The 27876-nt window shown below is 46.5% G+C and overlaps 1 gene segment (V, D, J or C); it reads left to right on the top strand.

The window, feature by feature from the left end:
- The first annotated feature begins 537 nt into the window (after window positions 1–537).
- The window catches only part of LOC116828055 (T cell receptor alpha variable 18-like), a 31505-nt gene continuing 4166 nt past the window's right edge, over window positions 538–27876 (top strand). The window contains 1 exon segment of the V gene segment in view: window positions 538–946. Within this exon segment, the coding sequence occupies window positions 901–946 (46 nt within the window).

The following is a 27876-nucleotide window of genomic DNA, read 5'->3' on the forward strand; positions in this document are numbered from 1 at the left end:
AATTCAGGAAATCCTCAAAATTCTTCAGTTTAACGATTAAAGAGCTAGAGCTGACGGACTCGGCGATGTATTTCTGTGCTCTGTGGGAAGACACTGTGAGGCGTTTAATAGAAAGCCCTGTACAAAAACCCACCTCCTGGGCTTTCTCACCGTGAAAAACACAACTGCAGAGTAGTATCCCCAAGCCCAGACAGATGGTTAAACCAGATGATGGGGCTGGTATAAACCACAGGACCTAACATCTTTGAAGCCTTCTGGGTCTAATTTATCGTGTGTTACTCCAGATTAATGTCATTTTACCCAGTCTGGGTCTGCTCCTCAGCTGCGGTGAACCACTGTGGGGCAGATGGAGTCAACTGGACCAGGTCCACCTCATGTTATCAATCAGCTGTGCTCGCATTGGGGCTGGATTCCCCTAGCTGGAGTAAACCAGCGTGGGGCCAATGGGACACATACACACAGACACAACACACAGAAGCAAGCAGACACACACGCATGTGCAAACATGAACATACAGAGAGATAGAAAGACATCGACACCCATAAAACCGGCACACACAACACACGGCTTTTAGGTCTTCTCACAAAGTCTTTAATTCACTTCTCACCACATAGCAAGAAGGACAATAAAAAGGAAAATGAATTAGAAAAAAAACGACAGAAAGCCAGAAACCGACATTCCAGGAAGTGCAGTGAAAGGAATTTGTCTCATGAGTTCTCACCTGGGCTTCAGTTGCAGAACCCAGGCCTTTTCCTGTGGCTGTCACGCATTTCTCGAACACCGCCCTCCTCTGCTAAGCTGTTCTCGCATTAACCTCTCCCAGTGCTTCCGAGAAGTTGCCTTTACAATTCTTCTTGCAGCGACCTCTCAGCTTGTCCGGGCTCCAGCTGTCTGAGCACCATGGAGACACGTTTCATTCTCAGACTTTGGGTCTTTAACCAACTAGGTAACCGGGCTCTGGATTTTTGGGAAAAGCATCATGGAATTCGGCTCCCAATTCCCATCCTACGCAGAACCCGAACTCTGATCCCAGCCCTGACCCAGATCCGAACGCCCCTGCTATCCTTAAAATTAATTCTTGCGCTAACCTTAATTTGTTTGAAATTAGGTTATTTAAAAATTCCCAGCCAGACCTGACAATGCACCTGGCTGTCCTTGAATGTGAATGTCTTGTTTCAGGTGCGGTGCTGGGTGATTCGGTCCAGCCCAGGGAACTCCAGATGTCAGGAGCTGAAGATGGCTCCGTGACCCTCAACTGTTCTTATGAAACCAGCTACACTGCTGGTGTCTATCTCTACTGGTACCGTCAGTACCCGAACCGAGCCCCGCAGTACATCCTCCAGAGAGGAGCAAAAGGAAGCACGTTCAGTGATACCGCAGGTTTCGCCCAGGAGAGGTTTTCTTCCCAGACTGATGACAGCTCCACAGTTCTGAACATCACAGCCCTGGAGCTGGCGGACACAGCGGTGTATCTCTGCGCCCTGCAGAGAGCACAGTGACAGAGCCACATAGCAGAGATGTACAAAAACCCTTCCAATCCTGCTACAGGGGATGGTACAGGCATTAAAGTGGGCACCAGAGCCTTGAAAGAGAGTATTCGCGCTGCTTAAATATACAACTCCCCTTAAAAGTTAAATGTTTATTTAAAGAGATGTTTTAAACATCGCCCTTGGATAAGATAATGGGCCTGATCTTTAATTAGGAAACTATTAACACCTCTTTTCCTGGGATGATCTATATCGGTGTAGTGTTTGTGTGGGAATCATCTGTGGTAAAACAAGGGTTAAAGGTGAGTACAAATGTAGATGAAGTGACCTATTGTTGAAAATACAAATTGAGATAAAATGCGAATGAAAAATTTCCTTTAAAAACGGACAATAGACTGTTGAATTGATCATTTATGGTTAGATGGGGGTAAAATACGCGAGTTAAAACGAGGGGGAAATTGTTGGAAATATCTATTTTTGAGTGGTGAAGGTAAAGCTGAAGTTACTCTCCCAGAGTCAAATCAATGCTCCTGTTGCAGAGACAGTTGCATTTTCGGGTAGATTTGCTTGGAAACTATTTAATTGCAAGACACTATTCCGGAGACTAAACCACGAACTCTTAACGTGACAAAGCGTCGCCATCTGCTGGAGGAAAATATAAACACAGTTTGTCTTTTGAAACCCTTCCGCGCTCCTTAGATCTGCGCTTCAATTCAGGCTGCCGGCAAAGGCAGCAGAGGAAAGATGAAAATCATTATTTCAGGAGTTCTGGCTGGGCATTTCAAAGGAGGTTAACGGAGTTGGGTGCCTCATCCCATTACATTTTTTTATGAGAGCCTCAGACATTGGTTGCTGATAAACACATTCATGTCCAATCCCAGTGATAGGAGTGTCAAGAAATCTCAGCAGTCCCTATAGGAGATGGGAACCCCCACTTTTTTTACAACTAGGGAAACTGAGGCATGGAGGATTACCCATCGTCGCACTGAGTCCCAGAGCAGACCCTTGCCCACAAACCCCTCCCCCGCGAAGCACACTGATATGTCAGCTGCAGGCAGACCTGAACCCACTGCATTTCCTGGATCTCCGATGAGTTCCTCAGGCTCCTCCTTCTTCCTCTTCGCTGGTTTCTAATTAATCTTCCACTGTCGTAGCTGCCCTGGCAGACGGGTCGTTTATATTTCTCTGCGGCAGCGGCGGTAGCTGGGCATTTGAAACTGGATCGCTAGAGAAGATACTATGGAGACGTGTTTTCTTCTCAGCATTTGGATATTCAGTCTCCTAGGTAACTGGGCTGGGATTTCAAAGAAACCTAAGGAAACGAGACACTCAATAACCATCAACCACCTAACCCTATACCGAATCCGAACCCTGAACTGTAACCCTTACCCTACGCTGTAACCAAAAAGTGAATGCTACAACCTGACAGTTCACCTTCACCGTAACCCTAAACCCTTGTTCATACCTTCGCCTTAATCCTAACGCTAAACCTCAACCCTTCCCCTGCTCATAGCATTAACTGCTATGGAGTTAGGCGCCTAAATCCCTTAGACGCCTTTGAAATTCCCTGAACTGTACAGCAGGTGGAATCTTTTCCACGGGTTAGCTCCAGGGGAAATGTTGTTCTTGAATGTGTTTGTCTTTTTTCAGGCTCTGCGCTGGGAGATTCGGTCAAATCCAACGAACCCGAAGTGTCTGGATCAGTTGGAGGTTGTGTGACACTCAGCTGTTCTTACACCACCAGCGCTACCTATGTCTATCTCTATTGGTACCGCCAGTATCCGAACCAAGCGCCGCAGTACATTCTCTACAGAGGAGCGAAATCCTACAGTGAGTTCAGCGATACCGCAAATTTCTCCCAGAAGAGGTTTTCTTCCCAGGCTACCGACAGCTCCACAGTTCTGAACATCACAGCGCTGGAGCTGGCAGACACAGGGGTGTATTACTGCGCCCTGCAGAGAGCACAGTGACAGAGCCTCATAGCAGAACCGTACAAAAACCCTCCCTTCCCAGCTGCAGATAATGTTGTGCACATTGAGGTTGGAAGCGGAGCCCCTCGGGAGTTTTGCTGCGCTGTTAAAAACACAATTTCTGGCTCGGATGTGGTGCTGTCCGATGACTCCTTCCTGATCTCTCCAAATCACCTGCATTAAAATAGTGGTTTCCATATGAGGAAAGACTGCGACTTTTCAGCTGGGAAAAGAGATGACTGCGGTTGGATATATTTGAGGTCTATAAAATCATGACTGCTAGTAGCGAGGGGAGGAATAGTTCAGTGGTTTGAGCATTAGCCCGCTAAACCTAGGGCTGTGAGTTCAATCATTTAGGGAACAGGGGGAAAAATCTGTCTGGGGATTAGTTCTGCTTTGAGCAGGAAGTTGGACTAGATGACCTTCTGAGGTCCCTTCCAACCCTGATCTTCTATGATTCTTAGGAAGTGTTATTTACTCCTTCTCATAAAATAAGAACCACAGGTCACTCAGTGAAATGAATAGGCAGCAGCAGGTTTAAGACAAACAGAAGTATTTCTTCACATAGTCAACCTGTGGAACTCCTTGCCAGATGGTGTTGCAAAGGCCAAGACTATTGCACAGTTAAAAAAGGAACTAGATGGACCTTTGGTCTGACCCAGTAAGGTCACTCTTCTATTCTTATAAAAGCAGCAAAGGATCCTGTGGCACCTTATAGACTAACAGACATTTTGGAGCATGAGTTTTCATGGATGAATACCCACTTCATCAGATGCATGTAGTGGAAATTTCCAGGGGCAGGTATATATATGCTAGCAAGCAAGAGAAAATGAGGTTAGTTCAATCAGGGAGGATGAGGCCCTGTTCTAGCAGTTGAGGTGTGAAAACCAAGAGAGGAGAAACTGGTTCTGTAGTTGGCAAGACATTCACAGTCTTTGTTTAATCCTGAGCTGATGGTGTCAAATTTGCAGATGAACTGAAGCTCAGCACAGCACTTCTCTTTGAAGTCTGGCTCATGAAGTTTTTTTTGTTTCAGGATGCACACCTAAGGATATGCATATAGTGGTGGCAGGAGAGTTGAAGTGTTCTCCGACAGGTTTTTGTTATTGCATTCCTGATATCTATTGCTTGTCCATTTATCCTTTCCGCAGAGCCCAGTTTGGCCGATGTACATAGCAGAGGGCATTGCTGGCATATGAATGGCGTAATATTTACATTGGGGACATGCAGGTGAATGAACATGATGTGGCTGATCTGGTTAGGTCCTGTGATGGTGTCGCTGGTGTAGATATGTGGGCAGAGTGGCATCAAAGTTTGTTGCATGGATTGGTTCCTGAGCTAGAGTTACTATGGTGCGGTGGTGCAGTTACTGGTGAGAATATGTTTCAGTTGGCAGGTTTCTGTGGGCGAGGACTGGCCTGCACCAAGGCCTGTGAAAAGTGTGGGATCATTGTCCAGATGAGGTTGTAGATCCCTGATGATGCGTTGGATGGGTTTTAAAGCTGGGGACTGTTATGTTGATGGCCAGTGGAGTCCTGTTGGTTTCTTTCTGGGTTTGTCTTGCAGCAGGAGGCTTCTGGTACACGTCTGGCTCTGTTGATCTGTTCCTTATTTCCTCGTGCGAAGTATTGTAGTTTTGAGAATGCTTGGTGAGATTTTGTAGTGGTTGGTCTCTGTCTCGAGGGTTAGAGCAGATGCAGTTGTACCTCAGTGCTTGGCTGAAGACAATGGATCGTTTGGTGTGCCCGGGATGGAACGCTGGAGGCATGAAGGTAGGCATAGCAGGTCAGTAGTTTTTCGGTATAGGGCTGGTGTTAATGTGACACCATATTATTGCACCGTGGTGTCTAGGAAGTGGACCTCCCATGTAGATTGGTCCAGGCTGAGGTTGATGGTGGTGGAAGCTGTTGAAATCATGGTGGAATTTTTCCATTTCTCTCATGGGTCATGGTCCAAGAATGCCTTCCATGGTCCAGATGAATGAAGATGTATCAATGTAGGCGTGGTAACGAAGGGGCGGGTGGATGAAGCTGGGAGCGTTGTTCCAGGTCAGCATAAAATCTTGGCTATGTGGGCCATCCGCGCGGGTGCCGTAAGTAGGGTGCCCTATCGGAGATATTATTGTCATCAAATTTGAAATAGTGTCTGATGGGTAAGCCAGATCTCAGCAGCGTTGTGCTGTAGCTCAGGGATAACTGTCTGACGCAATGTATGTCCATCTGTGTTGTGGGATGTTTGTGCTGGAGAGCCTCTACATCCATGGTGGCTAGGATGGTGTTCTGGAAGGTCACCTTGCATTGTAGTTTCCTTCGGAAATCAAGTAGTGTTCATGGAGATGCTGGTAGTTGCTGGTGCATAAGGGTCTGAGTAGAGAGTCCACATATCCAGACAGTCTTCAGTGAGAGTGCAATGCCCAAGATGATGGGGCATTTCCAGGATTTTCTAGCTTTCATGTGATCTGGGTAGTAGATTAGAATACCCTGGTTCGGGGCTATCAGGGTTGTTGATTTGTTTCCGGTGTTGGTAGGAGGTCCTGAGTAGATGTCCAGTTTCTTGTGTATCCTTCAGTGGATATCTGAGGGAAGTGGCCTGTAGAATTTGGTATTTGGAGAGTTGTCTGGGCGGTTCCTTATGTAGTCTGCCCTGTATGAGATGACAACAGCCCCTCCTTTTTCAGCCTCTTTAATGATGATGTCAGGGGGTTTTCTGAGGCTGATGATGGGCTTTCGTGTTCTGCATGACTTAGGTATTTATGACACGAGATGTTTTTTTTCCACCTTTCTGCCTGTGCCGTCGCGAGAAGCCGCGGAAGCATTCAATGTATAGGTCCAGACTGTCATTTTGACCCTCAGGAGGAGTCCATGTGGAGTTCTTCTTCTTGTGCTGTTGGTGGGAGGGTACCTGTGTATCAGTGCGCTGTTCAGTGTTGTCCTGAAAGTCTTATATTCTTACCCCCTATTATATGCAGACAAGATGAAAGGCCCAAGCTATACAAAGGAAAGACTGGATTATTTGTTCTGGATCAGAGGCAGTTATAACTTACACATCTTCCAGTGGGTACATCAACTCATCTAGATATTTGTCTAGTTTTACAACAGGGCAGGTTACATAAAAGCACTAGCAAAGTCAGTACAAACTATTTCATAGGGACAGTGACTTATTACTACTGCTGTATATACTATACACTGGAATGTGAATATGATATTTATATTTAAATTGATTTATTTTATCATTAATGATAAAATAAGTAGTAAGATTTTTTTCAGTAATAGGGTGGCTGTGAAACTTTTGTATTTTGATTTCTGCTTTATTAAGCAACTAGGTGAGTTGTAACTTGGGGTATGGAAGAAAAATTAGATTCCTGACAGGGGTACAGGTAATCTGGAAAGGTTGAGCGCCATAAGAACTTCCACACTGGGTCAGATCAAAGGTCCGTCTAGCCCAGTGTCCTGTCTTCTGACAGTGGCCAATGCCATGTGACCCAAAGGGAATGAATAGAACAGGCAATCATCAAGTGATCCATCCCCTGTCACTCAGTCCCAGCTTCTGGTAGAGGCTAGGGGCACCATCCCTGCCCAGCCTGGCTAATAGCCACTGATGGACCTATCGGCCATGAACAAAACTGCACAGTCCTTGGACCATTCTTTCTATGGATAAAAATTTCCAGTGGAAATCACTGTGTATCTGAGTAAAACTGATGATGGGGTTGGAATAAATAAATAATAATAATAATTAATGATAGATATTTGCAATAATCAGCTACAACATCCCATGTGCAGCTGATGCTTATAATTTCCACCTAGAGGTAAGTTCTGTGCAAAGAACAATAAGGGATCATGCCTGATCCAAGGTAACAATGAAGGAGAAGGTTATCAGGATAATCAATGGCAACATTCTACAACTAACCTTCACCCCCTCTTTGTAACAGACTCCAGCATGGAAGATGGTGTAACGCAGACCCAGCTGGCAGAGGCAGGCATGGAGGTGGGTCTGTGTAGGGTTGGTTCTAGGTTTTTTGCCACCCCAAGCAAAACATTTTTTGGCTGCCCCCCACCTGAGACTTGGGCTTTCACCCCCCCCCCCAGTGCTCTCCCCCACACACATACCCTGCCACCCCAGCCTGGGCTCTCTCCCACCAGTGCTGACTCTGCCCGCTCCCCCCTCACCTCCAGTTGGTCTGGTGCTGGCAGGGTCGGGGTAAGCAGCAGGGCTCCTCAGCCCAGGGTCCCTCCAGCCAGGGCTCCCACCTCCAGGAGTGGCCGGGACCTGGGGGGGCAGAGCTGGGGGACCACCCTGGCAGGTGGCTGAGGACGCGGGGCAGGGTAGCCCCAAAGGGAGTCGAGCCCCAGAGAGCTGGATGCAGGCCCCTCATGGCAGCGGCCGGCCCTCTATGGCCCCGCTGCTGCTGCTGGCCAGCCAGCCCCAGTCCCTGGGCAGCTCGATTTGCTTTGCTCAGCCCGGCTGCGGCGCTGGGGGGCGGCCACCCTGCGGCACCTGCAGGCAGCTCTGTGTGCCCCATAGGGCAGCCCCCAGCTCGAGTGTCCCCCGCTGGGAGCCTGCCCGGCCCAGCCGCAAGGTGCGGACGCTCCTCCCTGCTGAACCTCAGCAGCCCCAAGGCACCCCGCCCCGCTCGATGCGCTGCTGCTGCCAGGGCCGGATCTAGGCTTTTGCAGCCGGAAGCACGAAAAGAAAAGGGAGGGGGATGGCCGGAATGCCGCCCCTGAAAATGTGCCATTCCAAGCATGTGCTTGGTTTGCTGGTGCCTAGAGCGGGCCCAGGGTCTGTGACCTTGGACTGCGTTTAGGAAACTGATGCTAGCTATTATTCTGTGAATTGGTACGAATAACTTCGGGCGGAAGAGCTTGTTTTCGTACTTTTCGAATATTCCACAGGTTCAAAGAAGAATAAGGCTGGGGAAAGATGCTCTGCGGACTTCCAGAAATCCGAAAGCTCCATCAGTTTGAGGATCATGGGTTTGGACTGAGGGACCCAGCAGTGTACTTCTGTGCTTTCTATAGACACACACGGTGATGTGATTAACAGGAAGCCCTGCACAAAAGTCCTACAGCTTTTTCCTTCCCTGACTCCTACATGAGAAGTTAGAAGGAGACCACAGACAGGAAAGAGGAGGGGGGACGGAACTGCTGTAGCTGGGTTCCTGGAGATGAAAACCTCTATCTGATTTCTGGGAATCAGCACCACAACTGTGCTCAGAAATTCACCACAAAGGGGAGAGCTGGAAAGAGACAAAGCAGAATGTGATGCAAGGACCATAAGGACCTTTATGGGGAGAAGATTTCTGGTAGCAGAGGGGTCTTTAATCTAGCAGAGAAAGTCAGAAATAGATCCAGTGGCTGGAAACTGACAAACTCAGGACAAACTCAGGCTGTCAAGGCTGATTCTCCACTCTGACACTTCGAGTGCAGAAGGTGGGGGCCACAAGGACTCCACAAATTAATACTGGCCACTCCAGGCTGGTAATGCTGCCACCATCCAAGTGAAAATTGCCTTTTGCCAATCCAGAAAACCCTCACTTCGGAAGATTTTTCTGAAGCATCTTGGCTTTTCCACTGTTCCCTCGGGGGCAGCTGAGAAGAAAACAAAAGAAAAGGGAAGCTCAGCTGTTGTAACGCCTGATTAACATATGCACAGCCTCTTTACCTTCTGACACACAGAACCTAATCATGTTCTTTACAAAAGTAAATTTTATTGAAAAAAGAAATACAACACATCTGAAAACTCAGGCTGTTAGGGATTGAACACTAAAAATAACTTTCTTGAGGTCCGTCTTAAAGGTTACAAGCAAGCAAAAACAAAACGAAAGCACCTGGGGTTAGCACAGAGGAATCCAAAAGCCCAAAATGACTAATTAAATCTTATCACATCTAACTAGACATTCCTGATCTACTTACAGAGCTGTGGTTTCAAATGAGTAATTTCTAGGTATGATGCTGATGATCATTATACTTGGCCCAAACCTTACAGAATGTTGCTACCCTGTCTGCTTCTGCTTGAGAGAAGCAAAGACCCCCACATCCAGCAGTTTTTTTGAAAGGCTACAGCTTCCCTATTGGTTTCCCTGGTCAGATGCCAACTCATTTTAAGTTTACCTCTTAACCCTTTACAGGTAAGGCAGTTAGGATACATCTGCTAAGGAGGATTCTGAAGCTAACTGAATGGCTCGGGAGTTACACAACCTACCCCCCTCATATATCACACAGGCAAAAAATTCAATTTATCTAATGAAGTGGTCAATTCTTCATCATTTGGATGGTTCAAACACAGATTAGATTTCTCTTTCTAAAAATATACTACAGCTAAGCCATACATTATGGGATTGGTTCAGGGAGCCTCTGCTGAAATTCTCTGGCCTGTGTGATACAGGAGAGCAGACTACATGTTCATAACGGTCCTTTCTGGCCTTACAAATCTATGAGTCTGCTGAATAAATTCCTAGTTTTGAAGGCTGGAATTGTCACAGGCTCCTCATGGTGTTAGGTACCCAAATTCTGTTGAAACTCAAAAAGAATTTAAATGCCTAACATCCCAGGGATCGTTTGAAAATCACAGCTGCAATTATTCATTTGATCAGAAAAAGGACTATGCAACCTTTAAGTCTTGCTTCAGCCCTCAGTGCATGTATGTAATCTGTGCTGGCCCCTCTGAATAAGAGTTTAAGTAGAACTGAAAAAAAATAACTCCCAGAGTTATACTGATACTAGAATTTTCAAAGGATGATCAAATACCATTGAAATTGAAAGGGATTTGGGCACCTAACTCTCTTAGTCTGCTTTGGAAATCCCATCCTGAATGCCCAAACCGCATTAATTTTAGCGATTAATTACCCTGCCTACCCTTAGCCAGGCTTCACAGCTGCAGTGCGCAATTGCAAATCACAGGGAAATATAAACTGGATTGAAAGTAGCAGGGTCCCCATAATCCCAAAACGAAAATGAAATAATAGAACTGTTTGAGGGCCGGTGTGTTTATTTGTACAGAAAATGTAATAAAAGTGTCACCTGTCCTCGTCTGTAAGGAAATAGCAAGCTCATAATGAAGTGCTGCCACCTAATGGCCGTTTCATTCAGCGTTCACATCTGCCAAAAATGGTACAAAATTGTCCTGAAGTTTTCCAGCACTGTTCTACTAAACTGATGTCAAGTATCATCGTAAATCTTCATGTCCTCCTGGACATATGACCTGTAAATTAGATATATAATCCAGTATATTCTAAACACAACCACACACCACGCGACTCACCCACACAAAGTTACTTATGCAGTCAAATTTACACACATTAAATTTACTCCCACTCTCTTGGATAAGGCTGCTGGAAGAGTCCCTATGGCCAGGGTTTCAGAGCGGCAAGAAGGTAGTTCATCTTGGTGCCTAGCAAGCAGAGGCAGATATGGAACCTCAGCCTGAGTTATCCGTCATGTGATAAGCCTGAGGCGAAAACACTCAGGCGGAGATGAGACAGGGATCCAGTGTATCTCAGTGCCTTGAATGTCTGAGGTGCCAATAAATTAACACCACTCAACTCAGAGCCACGAGGCTGAAAATGTCCTTGGGTCTGTCTTCACTTCTACTGTAAGTCTCTGTTCAGAATACTCCGCTCTCTTCCAGCCCAGCTACTTTGCTTGCGGGATGTTGGACCATAATGACTGAAGCAGCATTTGTTTCATTGTATAGCTCTGTTTGAGTGAAACGTACCACACACATAAAAAGAGAGGGGGCTGCCAGCTGACACAGCTCTGCTGTATTTCAGTACTTGTAGTGATAGTATTAACTAGCATTTCTTACCTCCTTTTTTCAAGACTTCAGAAGAGCAAAGAGAGAGAGAGAGAGAGAGAGAGAGATGGAAACTGCCTTTTACAGCAGCATAACATAAGAACATAAGAACAGCCATACTGGGTCAGACCAAAGGTCCATCTAGCCCAGTAGCCTGTCTACTGACAGTGGCCAATGCCAGGTGCCCCAGAGGGAGTGAACCTAACAGGCAATGATCAAGTGATCTCTCTCCTGCCATTCTTCTCACCCTCTGACAAACAGAGGCTAGGGACACCATTCCTTACCCATCGTGGAAAATATCCATTAAAGGACTTAACCACCATGAATTTATCCAGTTTTCTTTTAAACACTGTTATAGTCCCAGCCTTCACAACCTCCTCAGGTAAGTAGTTCCACAAGTTAACTGTGCACTGCGTGAAGAAGGACTTCCTTGTATTTGTTTTAAACCTGCTGCACATTAATTTCATTTGGTGACCCTTAGTTCTTGTATTATGGGAACAAGTAAATAACTTTCCCTTATTCACTTTCTCCACACCACTCATGATTTTATAGACCTCTATCATATCTCCTCTTAGTGTCCTCTTTTCCAAGCTGAAGAGGCCTAGCCTCTTTAATCTCTCCTCACATGGGACCCTCTCCAAACCCCTAATCATTTTAGTTGCCCTTTTCTGAACCTTTTCTAATGCCAGTATATCTTTTTTGAGATGAGGAGACCACATCTGTACACAGTATTCAAGATGCGGGCGTACCATGGATTTATATAAGGGCAACAAGATACTCTCCGTCTTATTTTCTATCCCCTTTTTAATGATTCCTTACATCCTGTTTGCTTTTTTGACTGCTGCTTCACACTGCATGGACATCTTCAGAGAACTATCCACGATGATTCCAAAATCTTTTTCCTGATTAGTTATAGCTAAATTAGCCCCCATCATATTGCATGTATAGTTGCGGTTATTTCTTCCAATGCGCTTTACTTTACACTATCCACATTAAATTTCATTTGCCATTTTGTTGCTGTAGTGGGGTGATCACCTGCTTCTACCCTGAAGGACTTAGAAGAGCCCTGGGAGAGCGACGTGGCAGGGAAAAGCTCGGATGATTGGGGGAAGCAGCCACAGCTGGGGCCACACCCCAGTCAGACCACACCTGACCCCATAAAGGACTGAGGGCCAGAGGCTGTAAGAGTCTCTCTTTAACTGTGGAGAGAGAAGGACCTGGCTGCTGGGGAGCAGAGCAGGGTACTTAGAGTGGAACAGGGCTAGGGGAAGGCCAGAGGAGCTAGAGACCTCCAGCCTGAAAAACACCCAGGCTGCGGGCCTTGCTAAAGGCCAGGAAGGGTACTGGGGCTACAGAAGTGTAGCCTGGGAATAGGCAGAGGGAGGGGCAGCTCTAGGCCCCAGTGTGCCAAGCGCATGCTTGGGGCGGCAAGCTGTGGGGGGGGTGCTCTGCCGGTTGCTGCTGGGGCGGCAGGCAGGGTGCCTTCGGCGGCACACCTGTGGGAGGTCCGCTGGTCCCGCAGCATCGGTGGACCTCCCGCAGGCGTGCCTGCGGATGGTCCACTGGTCCCGTGGCTTCAGCGGACCTCCCGCAGGCACGGCTGCGGGACGTCCGCCAAAGCCGCAGGACCAGCGGACCCTTTGCAGGCAAGCCGCCAAACGCAGCCTGCCTACTGTGCTTCAGGCGGAGAAATGCCTAGAGCCACCCCTGGGCAGATGCATCTGGTTCAACCCGCCCTTGATGATGATGAGTGGTTTAACAACCGCTGTCTTCCCTAGTGAGCAGGGGCTAGATGGTGATTGGCGGTAAACACTGAGGCAAGGTGGGTATAGAGGGTTGGGGGTTCCCTTGGGTGGGGAGACCCAGACTGTGGGTTACTGGTGGGGGCAGAACCCTGACATAGAGGGACACTGGGATCCAGGATGGACACAAGGGACAATGCAGGTGAGACACTGGCCTGCAGAGGGTGCTGTGGGCTGGAAGAGCTAATTCCCAGGATGACCAGCAGGATGTACTGCATGGATGAGTCCTCGCATTGCTACAGTTGCCCAATCACTTAGTTTTGTGAGATCTTTTTCAAGTTCTTCGTGTTCTGCTTTGGTCTTAACTATCTTGAGCAGTTTAGTATCATCTGCAAACTTTGCCACCTCACTGTTTNGTTAGGATACATCTGCTAAGGAGGATTCTGAAGCTAACTGAATGGCTCGGGAGTTACACAACCTACCCCCCTCATATATCACACAGGCAAAAAATTCAATTTATCTAATGAAGTGGTCAATTCTTCATCATTTGGATGGTTCAAACACAGATTAGATTTCTCTTTCTAAAAATATACTACAGCTAAGCCATACATTATGGGATTGGTTCAGGGAGCCTCTGCTGAAATTCTCTGGCCTGTGTGATACAGGAGAGCAGACTACATGTTCATAACGGTCCTTTCTGGCCTTACAAATCTATGAGTCTGCTGAATAAATTCCTAGTTTTGAAGGCTGGAATTGTCACAGGCTCCTCATGGTGTTAGGTACCCAAATTCTGTTGAAACTCAAAAAGTATTTAAATGCCTAACATCCCAGGGATCGTTTGAAAATCACAGCTGCAATTATTCATTTGATCAGAAAAAGGACTATGCAACCTTTAAGTCTTGCTTCAGCCCTCAGTGCATGTATGTAATCTGTGCTGGCCCCTCTGAATAAGAGTTTAAGTAGAACTGAAAAAAAATAACTCCCAGAGTTATACTGATACTAGAATTTTCAAAGGATGATCAAATACCATTGAAATTGAAAGGGATTTGGGCACCTAACTCTCTTAGTCTGCTTTGGAAATCCCATCCTGAATGCCCAAACCGCATTAATTTTAGCGATTAATTACCCTGCCTACCCTTAGCCAGGCTTCACAGCTGCAGTGCGCAATTGCAAATCACAGGGAAATATAAACTGGATTGAAAGTAGCAGGGTCCCCATAATCCCAAAACGAAAATGAAATAATAGAACTGTTTGAGGGCCGGTGTGTTTATTTGTACAGAAAATGTAATAAAAGTGTCACCTGTCCTCGTCTGTAAGGAAATAGCAAGCTCATAATGAAGTGCTGCCACCTAATGGCCGTTTCATTCAGCGTTCACATCTGCCAAAAATGGTACAAAATTGTCCTGAAGTTTTCCAGCACTGTTCTACTAAACTGATGTCAAGTATCATCGTAAATCTTCATGTCCTCCTGGACATATGACCTGTAAATTAGATATATAATCCAGTATATTCTAAACACAACCACACACCACGCGACTCACCCACACAAAGTTACTTATGCAGTCAAATTTACACACATTAAATTTACTCCCACTCTCTTGGATAAGGCTGCTGGAAGAGTCCCTATGGCCAGGGTTTCAGAGCGGCAAGAAGGTAGTTCATCTTGGTGCCTAGCAAGCAGAGGCAGATATGGAACCTCAGCCTGAGTTATCCGTCATGTGATAAGCCTGAGGCGAAAACACTCAGGCGGAGATGAGACAGGGATCCAGTGTATCTCAGTGCCTTGAATGTCTGAGGTGCCAATAAATTAACACCACTCAACTCAGAGCCACGAGGCTGAAAATGTCCTTGGGTCTGTCTTCACTTCTACTGTAAGTCTCTGTTCAGAATACTCCGCTCTCTTCCAGCCCAGCTACTTTGCTTGCGGGATGTTGGACCATAATGACTGAAGCAGCATTTGTTTCATTGTATAGCTCTGTTTGAGTGAAACGTACCACACACATAAAAAGAGAGGGGGCTGCCAGCTGACACAGCTCTGCTGTATTTCAGTACTTGTAGTGATAGTATTAACTAGCATTTCTTACCTCCTTTTTTCAAGACTTCAGAAGAGCAAAGAGAGAGAGAGAGAGAGAGAGGATGGAAAACTGCCTTTACAGCAGCATAAACATAAGAACATAAGAACAGCCATACATGGGTCAACCAAAGGTCCATCTAGCCCAGTATTCCTGTCTACGACTGTGGCCCAATGTCAAGTGCCAGAGGAGTAACTACAGGCAATGAATCAAGTGATTCTCTCTCCTGCCATCCATCTCCATCTCTACAACAGAGGAGGGACCACCATTCCTTACCCATCCTGGAAAATATCCATTATTAAAGGGACTTAACCACCATGATTTATCCAGTTTTTTCTTTAAACACTGTTATTGTCCCAGCCTCAACAACCTCCTCAGGTTAAGTAGTTCCACATGAACTGTGCACTGGCGTGAAGAATGACTTCCTTGTATTTGTTTTAAACCTCTGCACATTTAATTTCATTGGTGACCTTAGTTCTTGTATTATGGGAACAAGTAAAATAACTTTCCCTGAATTCACTTTCTCCACACCACTCATGATTTATTAGACCTTCTTCATTATCTCCTCTTAGTGCCTCTTTCCAAGCTTGAAGACCTAGCCTCTTTATTCTCTCCCACATGGGACCCTCTCCAAACCTAATCATTTTAGTTCCCTTTCTGAACCTTTTCTAATGCCAGTATTATCTTTTTGAGATGAGGGAGGACCACATTGTACACGTATTCAAATGCGCGTACCATGGATTTATATAAGGGCAACAAGATACTCTCTGGTCTTATTTTCTATCCCCTTTTTTAAGATTTCCTTTACACCTTATTTGCTTTTTGACTGCTGTTCACACTGCATGGACATCTTCAGAGAACTATCCACGATGATTCCAAAATTCTTTTTTCCTTTAGTTATAGCTAAATTAGCCCCATCATATTGCATGGTATAGTTGCGGTTATTTTCTTTCCAATTGCGCTTTACTTGTACACTATCCACATTAAAATTTCATTGCCATTTTGTTGCTGATAGTGGGTGATCACTCTGCTTCTACCCTGAAGGACTTAGAAGAGCCCTGGGAGAGCGACGTTCGGCAGGAAAAGCTCGGATGATGGGGGATAGCAGCCACAGCTGGGGCACACCCCAGTCAGACCACACCTGACCCCATAAAAGGACTGAGGGCCAAGGGCTGTTAAGAGTCTCTCTTTAACTGTTTGGAGAGAGAAGACCTGGCTGCTGGGAGCAGAGCAGGGTACTTAGAGTGGAACAGGGTAGGCAAGGCCAGAGAGACTTAGAGACCTTTCCAAAAGGGGGGCCTTTGGAGGGAAAAACACCCAGAGCTGCGGGCCTTGTAAAGGCCAGGAAGGCGTACATGGGCTACAGAAAGTGTAGCCTGGGAAATAGGCAGAGGGAGGGCCCAGCTCTAGGCCACCAGTGTGCCAAGCGCATGCTTGGGGCGGGCAAGCTGTGGGGGGGGTTGCTCTGCCGGTTGCTGCGGGGCGCAGGCAGGGTGCCTTCGGCGGCACACCTGTGGGAGGTCGCTGTCCCGCAGCATCGGTGGACCTCCCGCAGGCGTGCCTGCGGATTGGTCCACTGTCCCGTTTGGCTTCAGCGACCTCCCGCAGGCACGCTGCGGGGACGTCCGCCAAAGGCCGCAGGACCAGCGGACCCTTTGCAGGAAGCCGCCAAACGCAGCCTTTGCCTACTTGTGCTCAGGCGGGAGAAATGCCTAGAGCACCCCTGGGCAGATGCATCCTTGGTTCAACCCGCCCTTGATGATGATGAGTTGTTTAACACCGCTGTCTTCCCTAGTTGAGCAGGCTAGAGGTGATTGCGGTAAAACACTGAGGCAAGGTGGAGTATTAGAGGGTTGGGGGTTCCCTTGGGTGGGAGACCAGACTGAGGGTTACTGGTGGGGGCAGACCCTGACATAGAGGGAACTGGGATCCAGATGGACACAAAGGGACAATGCAGGTGAGACACTGGCCTGCAGAGGTGCCTGTGGGCTGGAAGAGCTAAATTCCAGGATGACCGCAGGATGTACTGCATGGATGAGTCCTCGCAATTTGACTACAGTTGCCAATCACTTAGTTTTGTGAGATCCTTTTCAAGTCTCGGTTCTGCTTGGTCAACTATCTTGAGCAGTTTAGTATCATCTGCAAAACTCTTTGCACCTCACTTACTTTCTTCCAGATCATTTATGAATTAAATTGAAAGGATTGATCCTAGGGACTGAACCTTGGGAAACATTACTGGTTAACCCTTCCCCATTCTTTGAAAATTTACCATTTATTCCTACCCTTTTTGCCTGTCTTTTAACAGTCTTCAGTTCTGTTGAAAAGATCTTCCCTCTTATACCATGGACAACATTTATTGCAAGAGCTTGGTTGAGGACCTTGTCAAAGGCTCTCTGAAATCTAAGTTACACTATGTTCCACTGGATTTCCCTTAATCCACATGTTTGTGACCCTTTTCAAAGAACTCTAATTAGTTAAGTTAAAATATGATTTCCCTTAGAGAAAACCATGTTGATTTTCTCCAACAATTATGTTCTTCTATGTGCCTGCAAATTTTATCTTTAATTGTTTCAACTAAATTTGCCTGGCGACTAAAGTTAGACTATGGTCTGATAATTACTGGGTTTCACCTCTAGAGCCCTTTTCAAATATTGGCTTTACATTAGCTTATTTCCAAGTCATTGGTACAGAAGCAGATTTAAAGGATAGGTCACAAACATAAGTTTAATTAGTTCCACAACTTTCACATTTGAGTTCTTTCAAACTCTTGGGTGAATGCCATCTTGGTCCCAATGACTTGTACTGTTAAGTTTATCAATTTCTTCCAAATCTCCTTAGTGACACCTCAATCTGTGGCAATTCCTTAGATTTGGTCGCCTACAAAAAGCTGGCTCAGGGTATTTGGGAATCTCCCTAACATCCTCAGCTGTGAAGACTGAAGCAAAGAATCCATTTAGTTTCTCCGCAATGACTTTATGGTCTTAAAGTGCTCCTTTTGTATCTCAATAGTCCAGAGGCCCCACTAGTTGTTTAGCAGGCTGCCTGCTTCTGATGTGCTTAAAAACATTTTGTTATTACCTTTGGAGTTTGTGGCTAGCCGTTCTTCAAACTCCTTTTTGGCTTTTCTTATTACATTTTTACACTTAATTAGGCAGTGTTATGCTCCTTTCTATTTACCTCACTAGGAAATGACTTCCAATTTTTAAAAGATGCCTTTTTATCTTTCACTGCTTCTTTTACATGGTTGTGAAGCCATGGTGGCTCTTTTTCAGTTCTTTTACTGTTTTTTTTAATTTGTGTTATACATTTAAGTTGTGCCTCTATTGTGGTGTCTTTGAGCCCAAGAAAGTCTATGCTCAAATAAATTTGTTAGTCTCTAAGGTGCCACAAGTACTCCTGTTCTTTCTTCTAAAGGAAAGTTCATTACCAAACATTTCCAGCGGGGAACCATCTTCCCTTAAGGGAGCCGAATGCAAAATATCTCTGACTTCAGCTGTAACATCACTTGCTTTTCAGTAGCAACAATAAACGAACAAAACTAACCTAGCCACTCTCCTTCCTTTAGAAACCGCGACTCCTCTATGAAAGCCAGAACTTCTGCTCCCCCGGTACCACAGTGACAGGAACGCTCCAGAAACGAGACCACATTGTGGTGTTTCTAGTAGCAGGGCCGCTCAGAGGATTCAGGGGGCCTGGGGCAAAGCAATTTCAGGGGCCCCTTCCATAAAAAAAGTTGCAATACTATAGTAACGTATTTGGAAATGTAAAAAATAACCAGTGAAATACATTCAACAATTAATTTTTAATAATTTGAAAATACACAAAATACAGTATTTAAAAACATTAAATGCTTTAATACATGTTCAGTTACATAATGGGCTGTCGCTGGGTGATGGTTGGTGCCAATGGGCTGTTGTTGTCTGAGGGTCACGCTGCTGTTGCCCAGGGCTGGGTGGGGAGCTGGGCTTTGGGTCGGGGGGGTACCTGGCTCAGAGGGGCTGTGCTCAGAGCTGGGAGTCAGGGTTGTGAGAGGATGGGGTCAGGGGGTGCCTGACTCAGAGGGGCTGGGCTCGGAGTGGGGAATCAGGGGAGTGTCCAGCTCAGAGGGGCTCACCATGCTGCTTACTCCCACCTGCCCCCTCTCCCAGAGGCTCAGCGCACTGCACCTAAAAGCTGCCCTGGACAGTGCTGCAGCTGCGTGGCTCCACGGGACTTGAGCTCCAGCCACTCGGCCGCAGCTTGCAGCCGTGCCCCCTTACCACAGTGGCTCCAAGAGGGAGGAGCTCAGGCCCCAGCGGAGCCATGTGGCTTTAACTCTGTCCAGGACCACTCCTGGACGCGGCGCTCTGAGGCACCAGGGGGATGGGGGAAGGCGAAGGGGGTGAGCCTCCGACATTCTCATGGGGGCCCCTGCGGAGCCTGGGGCAAATTGTCCGACTTGCCTCCCCCGCTCCCCCTCCAATGGCCCTGCACTGCCGCCTTGTGAATCTCAAAATGGGGACCGCTTTGCTGAAATCATGGGCCCCTGTTTGATTCTAAGCTTTTCTATAGTGACTCTGTGCCCAGGTGATTGTGATTTTGTTCAAGCAGCTTGTCTCATTGCTAAATAAACCTTCTGGTCTCTCCCTAACACAGAAACCTTTGCCTTTAACTCTCCTTCCCCTTCCCCCCCCATCCCCTGGACTGACAGCTTTCATATCTGCTGATGGGAACAAGTTTGTTCTTGGGAAATTCTTAGCAGTTTTGTACCTGGGAGTATAACGATTATTTTATTAATAAGATGCGTCTGACCTTGGAAATTGAAGAGGTGTCTCTCCAGGACTCCTCCGTGAACTACTGTGTTATCAGATCCACTGTGGAGTAGGGTAATATCTATACCTGTACAAAAAGTGAAAGATTGCTCAGGGCAGCAGAGAGTGGAAGGAACTCTGTTCTTCTGCTTGACAGTGTTTTTTGGTCTAAATTTGATTCCATTCTGGTGGCCCGCTTATAGGTGGATCTTGTCTAGTTGTACTGGGAATTTTTTTGCTCTTTTGATTTAAATAAAAATACATTTGAATTACTGAAGCCCTAAAGTGCAATAAAAACTGCCATACCTGGTTAGATCAAAGTCCATTTAGATTAGTGTCTTGTCTTCTGAAAATGCCCGTGCCATGTGCTGCAGAGGGAATAAATAGAACAGGTAATCATCACATGATCCATTCCTTGTCCCCATTCCCAGATACTGGAAGAGGCTAGGTACACCATCCCTGCCCATCCTGGCTAATAGCCATTTTTGGACCTATCCTCCATTAACTTATCTAGTTCTTTTTTTGAACCCTGTTATACTTTTGGCCTTCAAAATGTCCTCTGGCAAGGAGTTCCACAGGATGACTAGATCTCAGTTTTTAGCTTCTGAGTGCCATTGTCATCATCATCATCATCAAGTCCCATCTGTGTGCTACATAGGAAATACTTGGTCTCAGAGTTTTAAGATGATTTGGGGGTTTGGACACCAGATTCCCATTATAATGAGCACAGACTGATATAACAGATTAACAGATTTTTAAACCAGATGGCACCTGTCTGATTATCTAGGCTGACTCCTGCATAGCACAGGTCAGAGAATAAAATTCCATAATTCCCACTTTAAGGATAACATTTTCAAAAATGCCTTTTAAAAATGGGACTTAGTCACTTAGGTGCTTTTGAAAAATTGGCCACAATTTCTAAGTTACTTATATGGGCCCCATTATTTTAGCACCTCACAATCTTTAATGTATTTATTTTCACATCACTTATGTGATATAGGACAGGGCCATTATCTCCATTTTAGGAGCGGCACAGGAGCCAGCAAACAGAGCTGCTAACAGGGGAGTTTCAGTGGGAGTTTCCAGGGGGAGGTTCCAGAGGAGGCTAAAGCAGAGGAACCAACAAGCCAGAAGAGGGAAGGGGCAGGGATCTGCTAGCAGCCCAGGCCTTGTTGGTGGCCTGTGGTGGATACACAGCGGTGCGTGACACCGTAACGGGAAGCCAGAAGACTCAAACGGATGGTCATGGAGGGGAGACGGAGGGAGGGGGTTTAAGGAGGACTACAGCTAACCTTCTTTTCACGCACTATTTGCATTCTTGGCTGAAGCGCCCAATGTCTGAGCTTAATACACGGTTTCTTGCATGTTCACGGAACAGCTCGTCAGTCCCTCCCCTCCCCCGACCGTGAAAGAAAAGTAAAATAAATAATTCCTTGAGTACTGTAAATGTCACCCTCTGTGTACTGAAATGCTGCTGGCAGACGCGATGCTGCTGCGGTGAAAGAGCAGATGTTTCTGCCAATCACGCACTGTGCTCTCAACCGGGAAGTGGGAACTATGGGAAGCTGAAGGAAGCACGCTACCACAGTGCACCGCTCCTGAAATCGATGGTAGCTTTGGACCATGGACGCAAACAATCGATTTTGTGATCCCACTGTGGACGTGCTAAACCGATTTTATTAGATCTGTTTTGTAATATCGGATTAAGCTAATTCGAAATAATCGTGCAGTGTAGATGTACCCTCAGTTCCCTATATGGCCTCCTCAGGGATTGAACTCTCAACCCTGGATTTAACAAGCCAGTGCTCAAACTACTGAGCTATCCCTCCCCCCATCACAGGACAGGAAAGAAATAGAAGACGGGCTGATAGGAAAAGCAGGGCTCCTCTTTACCTCAAGCAGAATAATTAAAAATAGAAAAAACAAACAACAAACTAACACAAGCGGAAGAGATCTTCTTTTGCTTGCTACAGACATCGAGTAACCATGAGGTTAATTTGAAGTTGCAGCATGCTGTGTTTAGTTGTACAGCTCTATATTCTTCTTTTGTTATCAGGTGAGGTCAATTTTTATGTTTATCTTTACGAATGAATACAAGTATGAAAGTCGAAATGTGTTTTTAAAGACCACGCAGCTTCAGCTCTTAACATATTTAGGATGAAAACGAAGATCCCTGAACTATGAAATTGAATATCGTGGTATTTAGGGAAGACATTTATCCTCCTTCTACAAAGAGACACGCCGTTTAATATGAAGAAAAAATGCCATTCTGTATTAGGGCTGGGATTTACAGAGCTGTCTGTCGGATTTGCCATTCTGTATTAGGGCTGGGATTTACAGAGCTGTCTGTCGGATTTGGACAGCCAGATCCTATTAATTCTAAAACATCTGCATCTCTTGGGCAGCTTTGAAAATTTCCGCTTGAGCCTTTCTAAAAATGATGGAGAAAAAATACAGAGACAGACAAGTAATTATATATTCCAGAGTGGGGAAGGATAGATAGATAGATCACATCTATTGGAAACCCCTTTGAGATTCTCAGTTGACAGCAGACACAACTGTGCTAATTTTATACTGAATTCGCATTTACTGCTTTTTGCAGGATCAAGTACCGAGAAGAACAGTGTCACCCAGAGACAAGGACAGCTGACTTGGGTACATAGTGACTCTGTCACACTGGGCTGTACTTTCTCGACTGAAGATGCAGGTTATGGCATACACTGGTACAAACAGGACATCAGCGGGCAGACGAAGTACCTCTTCCGAAGGTCTGCCGGGAGCGAGCACAACGGGGCTGGGAGTCGGTTGTTACGGGATTTCAGGCGAGTCGAAAAATACATGGGTCTGAGAATTGCGATGTTAGAACTGACAGATTAGTCGATGTGTTTCTGAGAGGGCCTTAGGTTACCAGTGCGGGGGGGTTAATAAAGGAGCCTTTACAAAAATCCAGTGTTCAGTTTTCTCTTGACTCTGAGACAAAAGACAATGTTTCTCTGGGCTGTGAGCAGGGAGGGTCCTGACCAGACTTTTTTTGGTGTTAGCTTTTTTAAAAAGTAAAAACCTGCTCGACCTTGTGATTCTTGCTGAGCTCTTGTCTCCGAAGATGAGACAGAACTAAATTGCTCCTACTGAGTTGCTAAAGAGATTTGAAGGTTAGAAAGGTGTCACGTGACAGGAACAAGCCAAAGCCACCGTGGGCAGGGTAAACGTTACCGGAGGGTATTAGCTATTACATGGTGAGGGAAACAGCCTTCAACTGGGGTCTATAGGAGAGGACGAAATGGTCTTGCCATAGATTTAATTTCTCTGGTTTGATTCTGTGAGAGAAACTTTACAATAAAATACTATTCTATCCAGGTTCCTGTATTCACCCATCATTGTGGTGACTTTTGCCCCTGAAGATCTGGAAACAATATATTTAACCATGAAGGCTCCAGAAATCTTGATTTGGACAGCAACAGCATTTCTATCTTTGAGTAAGTGTCCGCTAAAAGGGGAAACGAAAGTTAGAGCTTCTGTTACCTAATGGGTTTGAACAGGGGGAAACTGGAAGCCAGGATGCCTGGGTTCTGTTCGTAGCCCAGGGAGGAAAGCAGCGGTTTAGCAGGTTGAAAGAGAGAGTCTGAGCTTCTCGTTTCTAGTCCCACTTCTGGGAAAGGAGGAGAGTCTAGTGGTTGAGAGCAGTTAGACTGAGCATCAGGACTCCCGGGTCCAATGCCCAGCGCTGAGTGGGGATCGTGCTGTAGTGAGTAGAGCATGGACCATTAGGACTCAGGACTCCGAGTTTCCATTCCCAACTTCACTGCTGCCTTATGTAGAACGTGGGGCAAACCCATCCCTCATTCTGTGCCTGCGTCATTCCCTTTGTACAAGATGCGTAAAAACAATCCTCCCATTTCTGGGAGGCCGTGAGTCCTAAAAGGCCTCTGTTCTCACACGACAATGTCTGTAGATGTGCAATAATTTTACATGCTTAATTAGGATGAACTTTTTCTCTTTCCTTCTCTGCAGGTTCCATCCAGGGACAAGGCAGTGTCACGCAAACACAAGGAAAGCTGGAAAAGTTGGTGGGTCAGACTGTCACCCTGAAGTGTACTTTCTCCACTGGAAACCAGTATTATTACTTATTTTGGTACAGACAGCAACGATCAGGGGCAATGGATTTCCTCTTCCGAATATTTCAGAATAACACTAAAAAGAATGTAAAAGCAGCAGAGAATCCTGTGGCACCTTATAGACTAACAGACGTGATTGGGCTGAGGCGCTGTTCTAAGCAGTAAGAGTTGAAACCACAGGGGGAGAAATATCTGATTCTTGATAATGGCAAGCCATTCACAGTCTTAGTGTTTAGTCCAGAGCTTGATGGTGTAAATTGCAGTATGAAACTGAAGCTCAGCAAGTTCTTTGAGTCTGGTCTCTGAAGTTTTTTTGCCCGCAGATGGCCACTTAAGGTTCGCTATATCAGTGGCTGCCAGGGAGGCTGCAAGTGCTCCCTACAAGGTTTTCTGGTACTATTTGCATTCCCTGATATCTGAATTTGTGTCCATTTATCCACTTTTCCGTAGTGATAGACTGTAAGCAGTGATAGACTGTAAGCTGTCTAAACCCTACACTGACACATGGGGCCACACCACGTGGTAACCCCTAACCACCCAGCAATATCGTCAATCTATCCAACTACACACTCACGTCACCCACGAGAGAACTAAGACTCGTCTACTCAGCTTACCGGGACATATCGTTCTGCCCTACGCCCTGCACCTCACCCACCACCATGATACCACGGTCCTCAGTTGGGCGATCTGGGAAGCCCTAACTTTCGCCGTCGCGACTCACCAGAAACTATCCAGCGACAACATGACCAGTGACACTGATACACAGGAACTGGTCACCCAACCAACAGCACAGAGAGGAACGAGACTCCACATGGACTCCTCCTAGAGGGCGAAATGACACGTCTGACCTATACATTGAAGACTTCACCGCAGACGTGCACAGGCAGAAATAGTAGGAAAACACAACACCGGCTTGCCTCATAACCTAAGTCGTGACAGCAAACGCAATGTCTATCCTACAAGCCTCAGAAACCACCTGAACATCATAACAAAGAGGCCTGAGTAATAGGAGGTTGCTGTTGTCATCAGAACAGCAGTCTTACTATCCCACAAAAAGGCGAGGAACGCCAGACATACTCTCCAATACCGAAAATTCTACAGGACCACTTCCCTCAGATCCCACCCTGAGGAATACACTAAGATAACTAGGACCATCTACTCAGAACACCTCCCTACACTAACACCCACTGGAGAAAATCAACATACTTCCTTAGAAGCTCCCGACCAGGGTTATTTACCTCTCTAACTACCACAAGAGTCCACAAACCCGGAACATCCTGGTACGCCCCATTCACAATCTGGCATTGTGCACTTCACTGAATGGACTGTCCTGGATATGTGGAACATCTCTACATCAGACCTATGCCACAGCACTACCCAGTTATACTCTGGTAGACACCACACTGATTTCACCTGAAGAACTACACACGCATTGGTCACCCATCCAGAAAACACCACCTCTAGTCGCCACCAGGATTAGACGGCCTCTACAGCAAACATCCACAACACACGATGGAATACAAGCTTAGTTAGGAACAGTATACCTGAATGTAATACGCCCAGCACAACTGCTGCTGAGCTCTGTCGCTTTATTCACTCACACACCAACTACTTCTCAAGTTTGATGACAACATATACTCCAGATCAGTGGGCACTGCTATGGGCACCCGCATGGCCCACAATACGCCAATTTTTAATGGCTACTGGAACAGTAGCTTCCAAGCTTCTGTCCACATACTCACCGCCTCTCTATCACTCACGCGTACCACATGATGAAAATCCCGCATAGACAGATAATCATATCGGACCCATGGAAGGAGACTCTAGAAAAATCCACCCAGTTCCAAGGTTCCACACCAGTCTACCCCTAAGTTCTACACCCCGCCTGCCGACCAACTCTGCACCGGGAGGTCCACTTCTAACACCACAGGTCCGCGCAATAAGATGATGTCAATTAAGCATCCACCCACTATATGAATAAATACCTACACCATAGAACGAAGACCACTACACACGCCCTACACTTTCACTACACTTGAAAAGCCTCCAAGCTTCCATAGCCCGGGACATACATCACACGATCCATTGTCTAGCAGCCAGACACTGAGGTACAACCGCATCTGCTAATATACACCCATCAAGCAGAACCAAACACCTACAAATCTCCGCCCAAGATTTTCCAAAACTACATACCCGCGACGAGAGAGAATTAGGAAACAGATCAACAGAGCAAGGGCAGACGTGTACGCCAGAACCTCCGTACTGCATAGAGAACCACAAGAAAGAAACCAACAGGGACTGCCTACGGCATCACAACTACTGACCCCAGCGTAAAACACCCCTCCAGACGATGATCAGAGTAACATACAGCCATCCATGGAATCGAGATCCACACTTTCACGGGTCTGTATGGGAATTGGCAGGCGATCCTTGCCCACAGGATCAGCCTTGCCAACCCCTGAAACGTATTCTCACCAGTACATGCACACCCCACCCACTCAGTAATCCCATGCTCAGGAACCAATCCATGCAACAACCTGGATGCCAAACTCCTGCACAGATCATCTTCACGCCAGTGACACACCAATCATAAGGACCTAACCAGATAGCCATACCCATCAGCTGGTTCCCATATCACACCTGCAGTCCAACCAACCGTAATATACGCCATCAATTAATGCAGTCAATGCCCTCACTGCTGATGTACCAGCACCACATCGGTACCAACGGCAGTCATCTAAGAATAACGGTAAATGGACACCAAATCATATCAGGTAATGCATATACAAAAACCTGTATAAGGAGAGAATGCACTTCAACCTCCCTGGCACACTTATAAAGCAGGACCTTACGAGTAGCCATTCCTGCAGCAAAAAACTTCAGGGACCAACTTCAAAGAGAAATCTGCTGAGCTCAGTCAATCCTTGACTTTTGACACCACATATCGAGCTCTGGACTACAACAAAGACTAGTGAAACGGCTTGCCCAAAACAGTACTCAATTTCTCATCTCCTTAGGATTTTTCAACACCTCAGTAAACTGTGCTAGAACAGGGCCTCACCAGCTGCCTCGCCAATTGAGCTAAACAACTACCCGCCCCACCCTCTCCTCCTTCTACCACACCCCCCTCACCTCCTCATCACCCCCCCCCCCCCCCCCCCTCCCCCTCCCTCCTCTCCCCTCTCCTCTCCCTCCCCTCCCCTCAATCTTCTCCTCTCTCTCTTTCCTCCTTCGCCATCCCCCCTCCCACCCCACCTCCCCACCACTCCCCCGTTATCTCTGGCTTGCTTGCTAGATATATAATACCTGCCGCCTGGAAATTTCCACTACCGCGTCTGAAGAAGGGGTGTTTGCCACACGAAAGCTCCCGCTCCAAACACGTCTGCCTTAGTCTATAAGGTGCCACAGGACATTTCTGCGGATTGGTACAGAGTCCAAGCAACAAGACGGCTACCCTCGATAACTAACAGAATGGAGCCTAGGAGAGAAGGTTTTTCTCATGCAGAATCAGGAAATCTCAAAAATTCTTCAGTTTAACGATTTTATGTATGTTAAGAGCCGAGGACTCGGTCGATGTATTTCTGTGCCTCTTGGTGACAGTACACTGTGAGGCGTTTAATAGGAGAGAGTCCCTTACTCACCACCTCCTGCTACATCTTGAAGAACACACATGCCGAGTACGAATTCCCAGAGGCACAGACGATATAGATTATTAAACACCCTTAGATGATGGGCTGGTATATAACCACACCGATCTCGCCACTTTCAACGGAGATTACTCGGGCATTTTAGTGTCACATCAGATTAAACCTCAAGTTTTACCCACTCTGAGCGAATCTGCCTTCTCTAGAATGCTGGATCACTGTGGAGCAATGGAGTCAAAGCTGGTCCAGGTCCACCACAGATCTC

This window comes from Chelonoidis abingdonii, chromosome 14, assembly GCF_003597395.2.
Source record: "Chelonoidis abingdonii isolate Lonesome George chromosome 14, CheloAbing_2.0, whole genome shotgun sequence".
NCBI classification, from domain to species: Eukaryota; Metazoa; Chordata; order Testudines; family Testudinidae; genus Chelonoidis; species Chelonoidis abingdonii.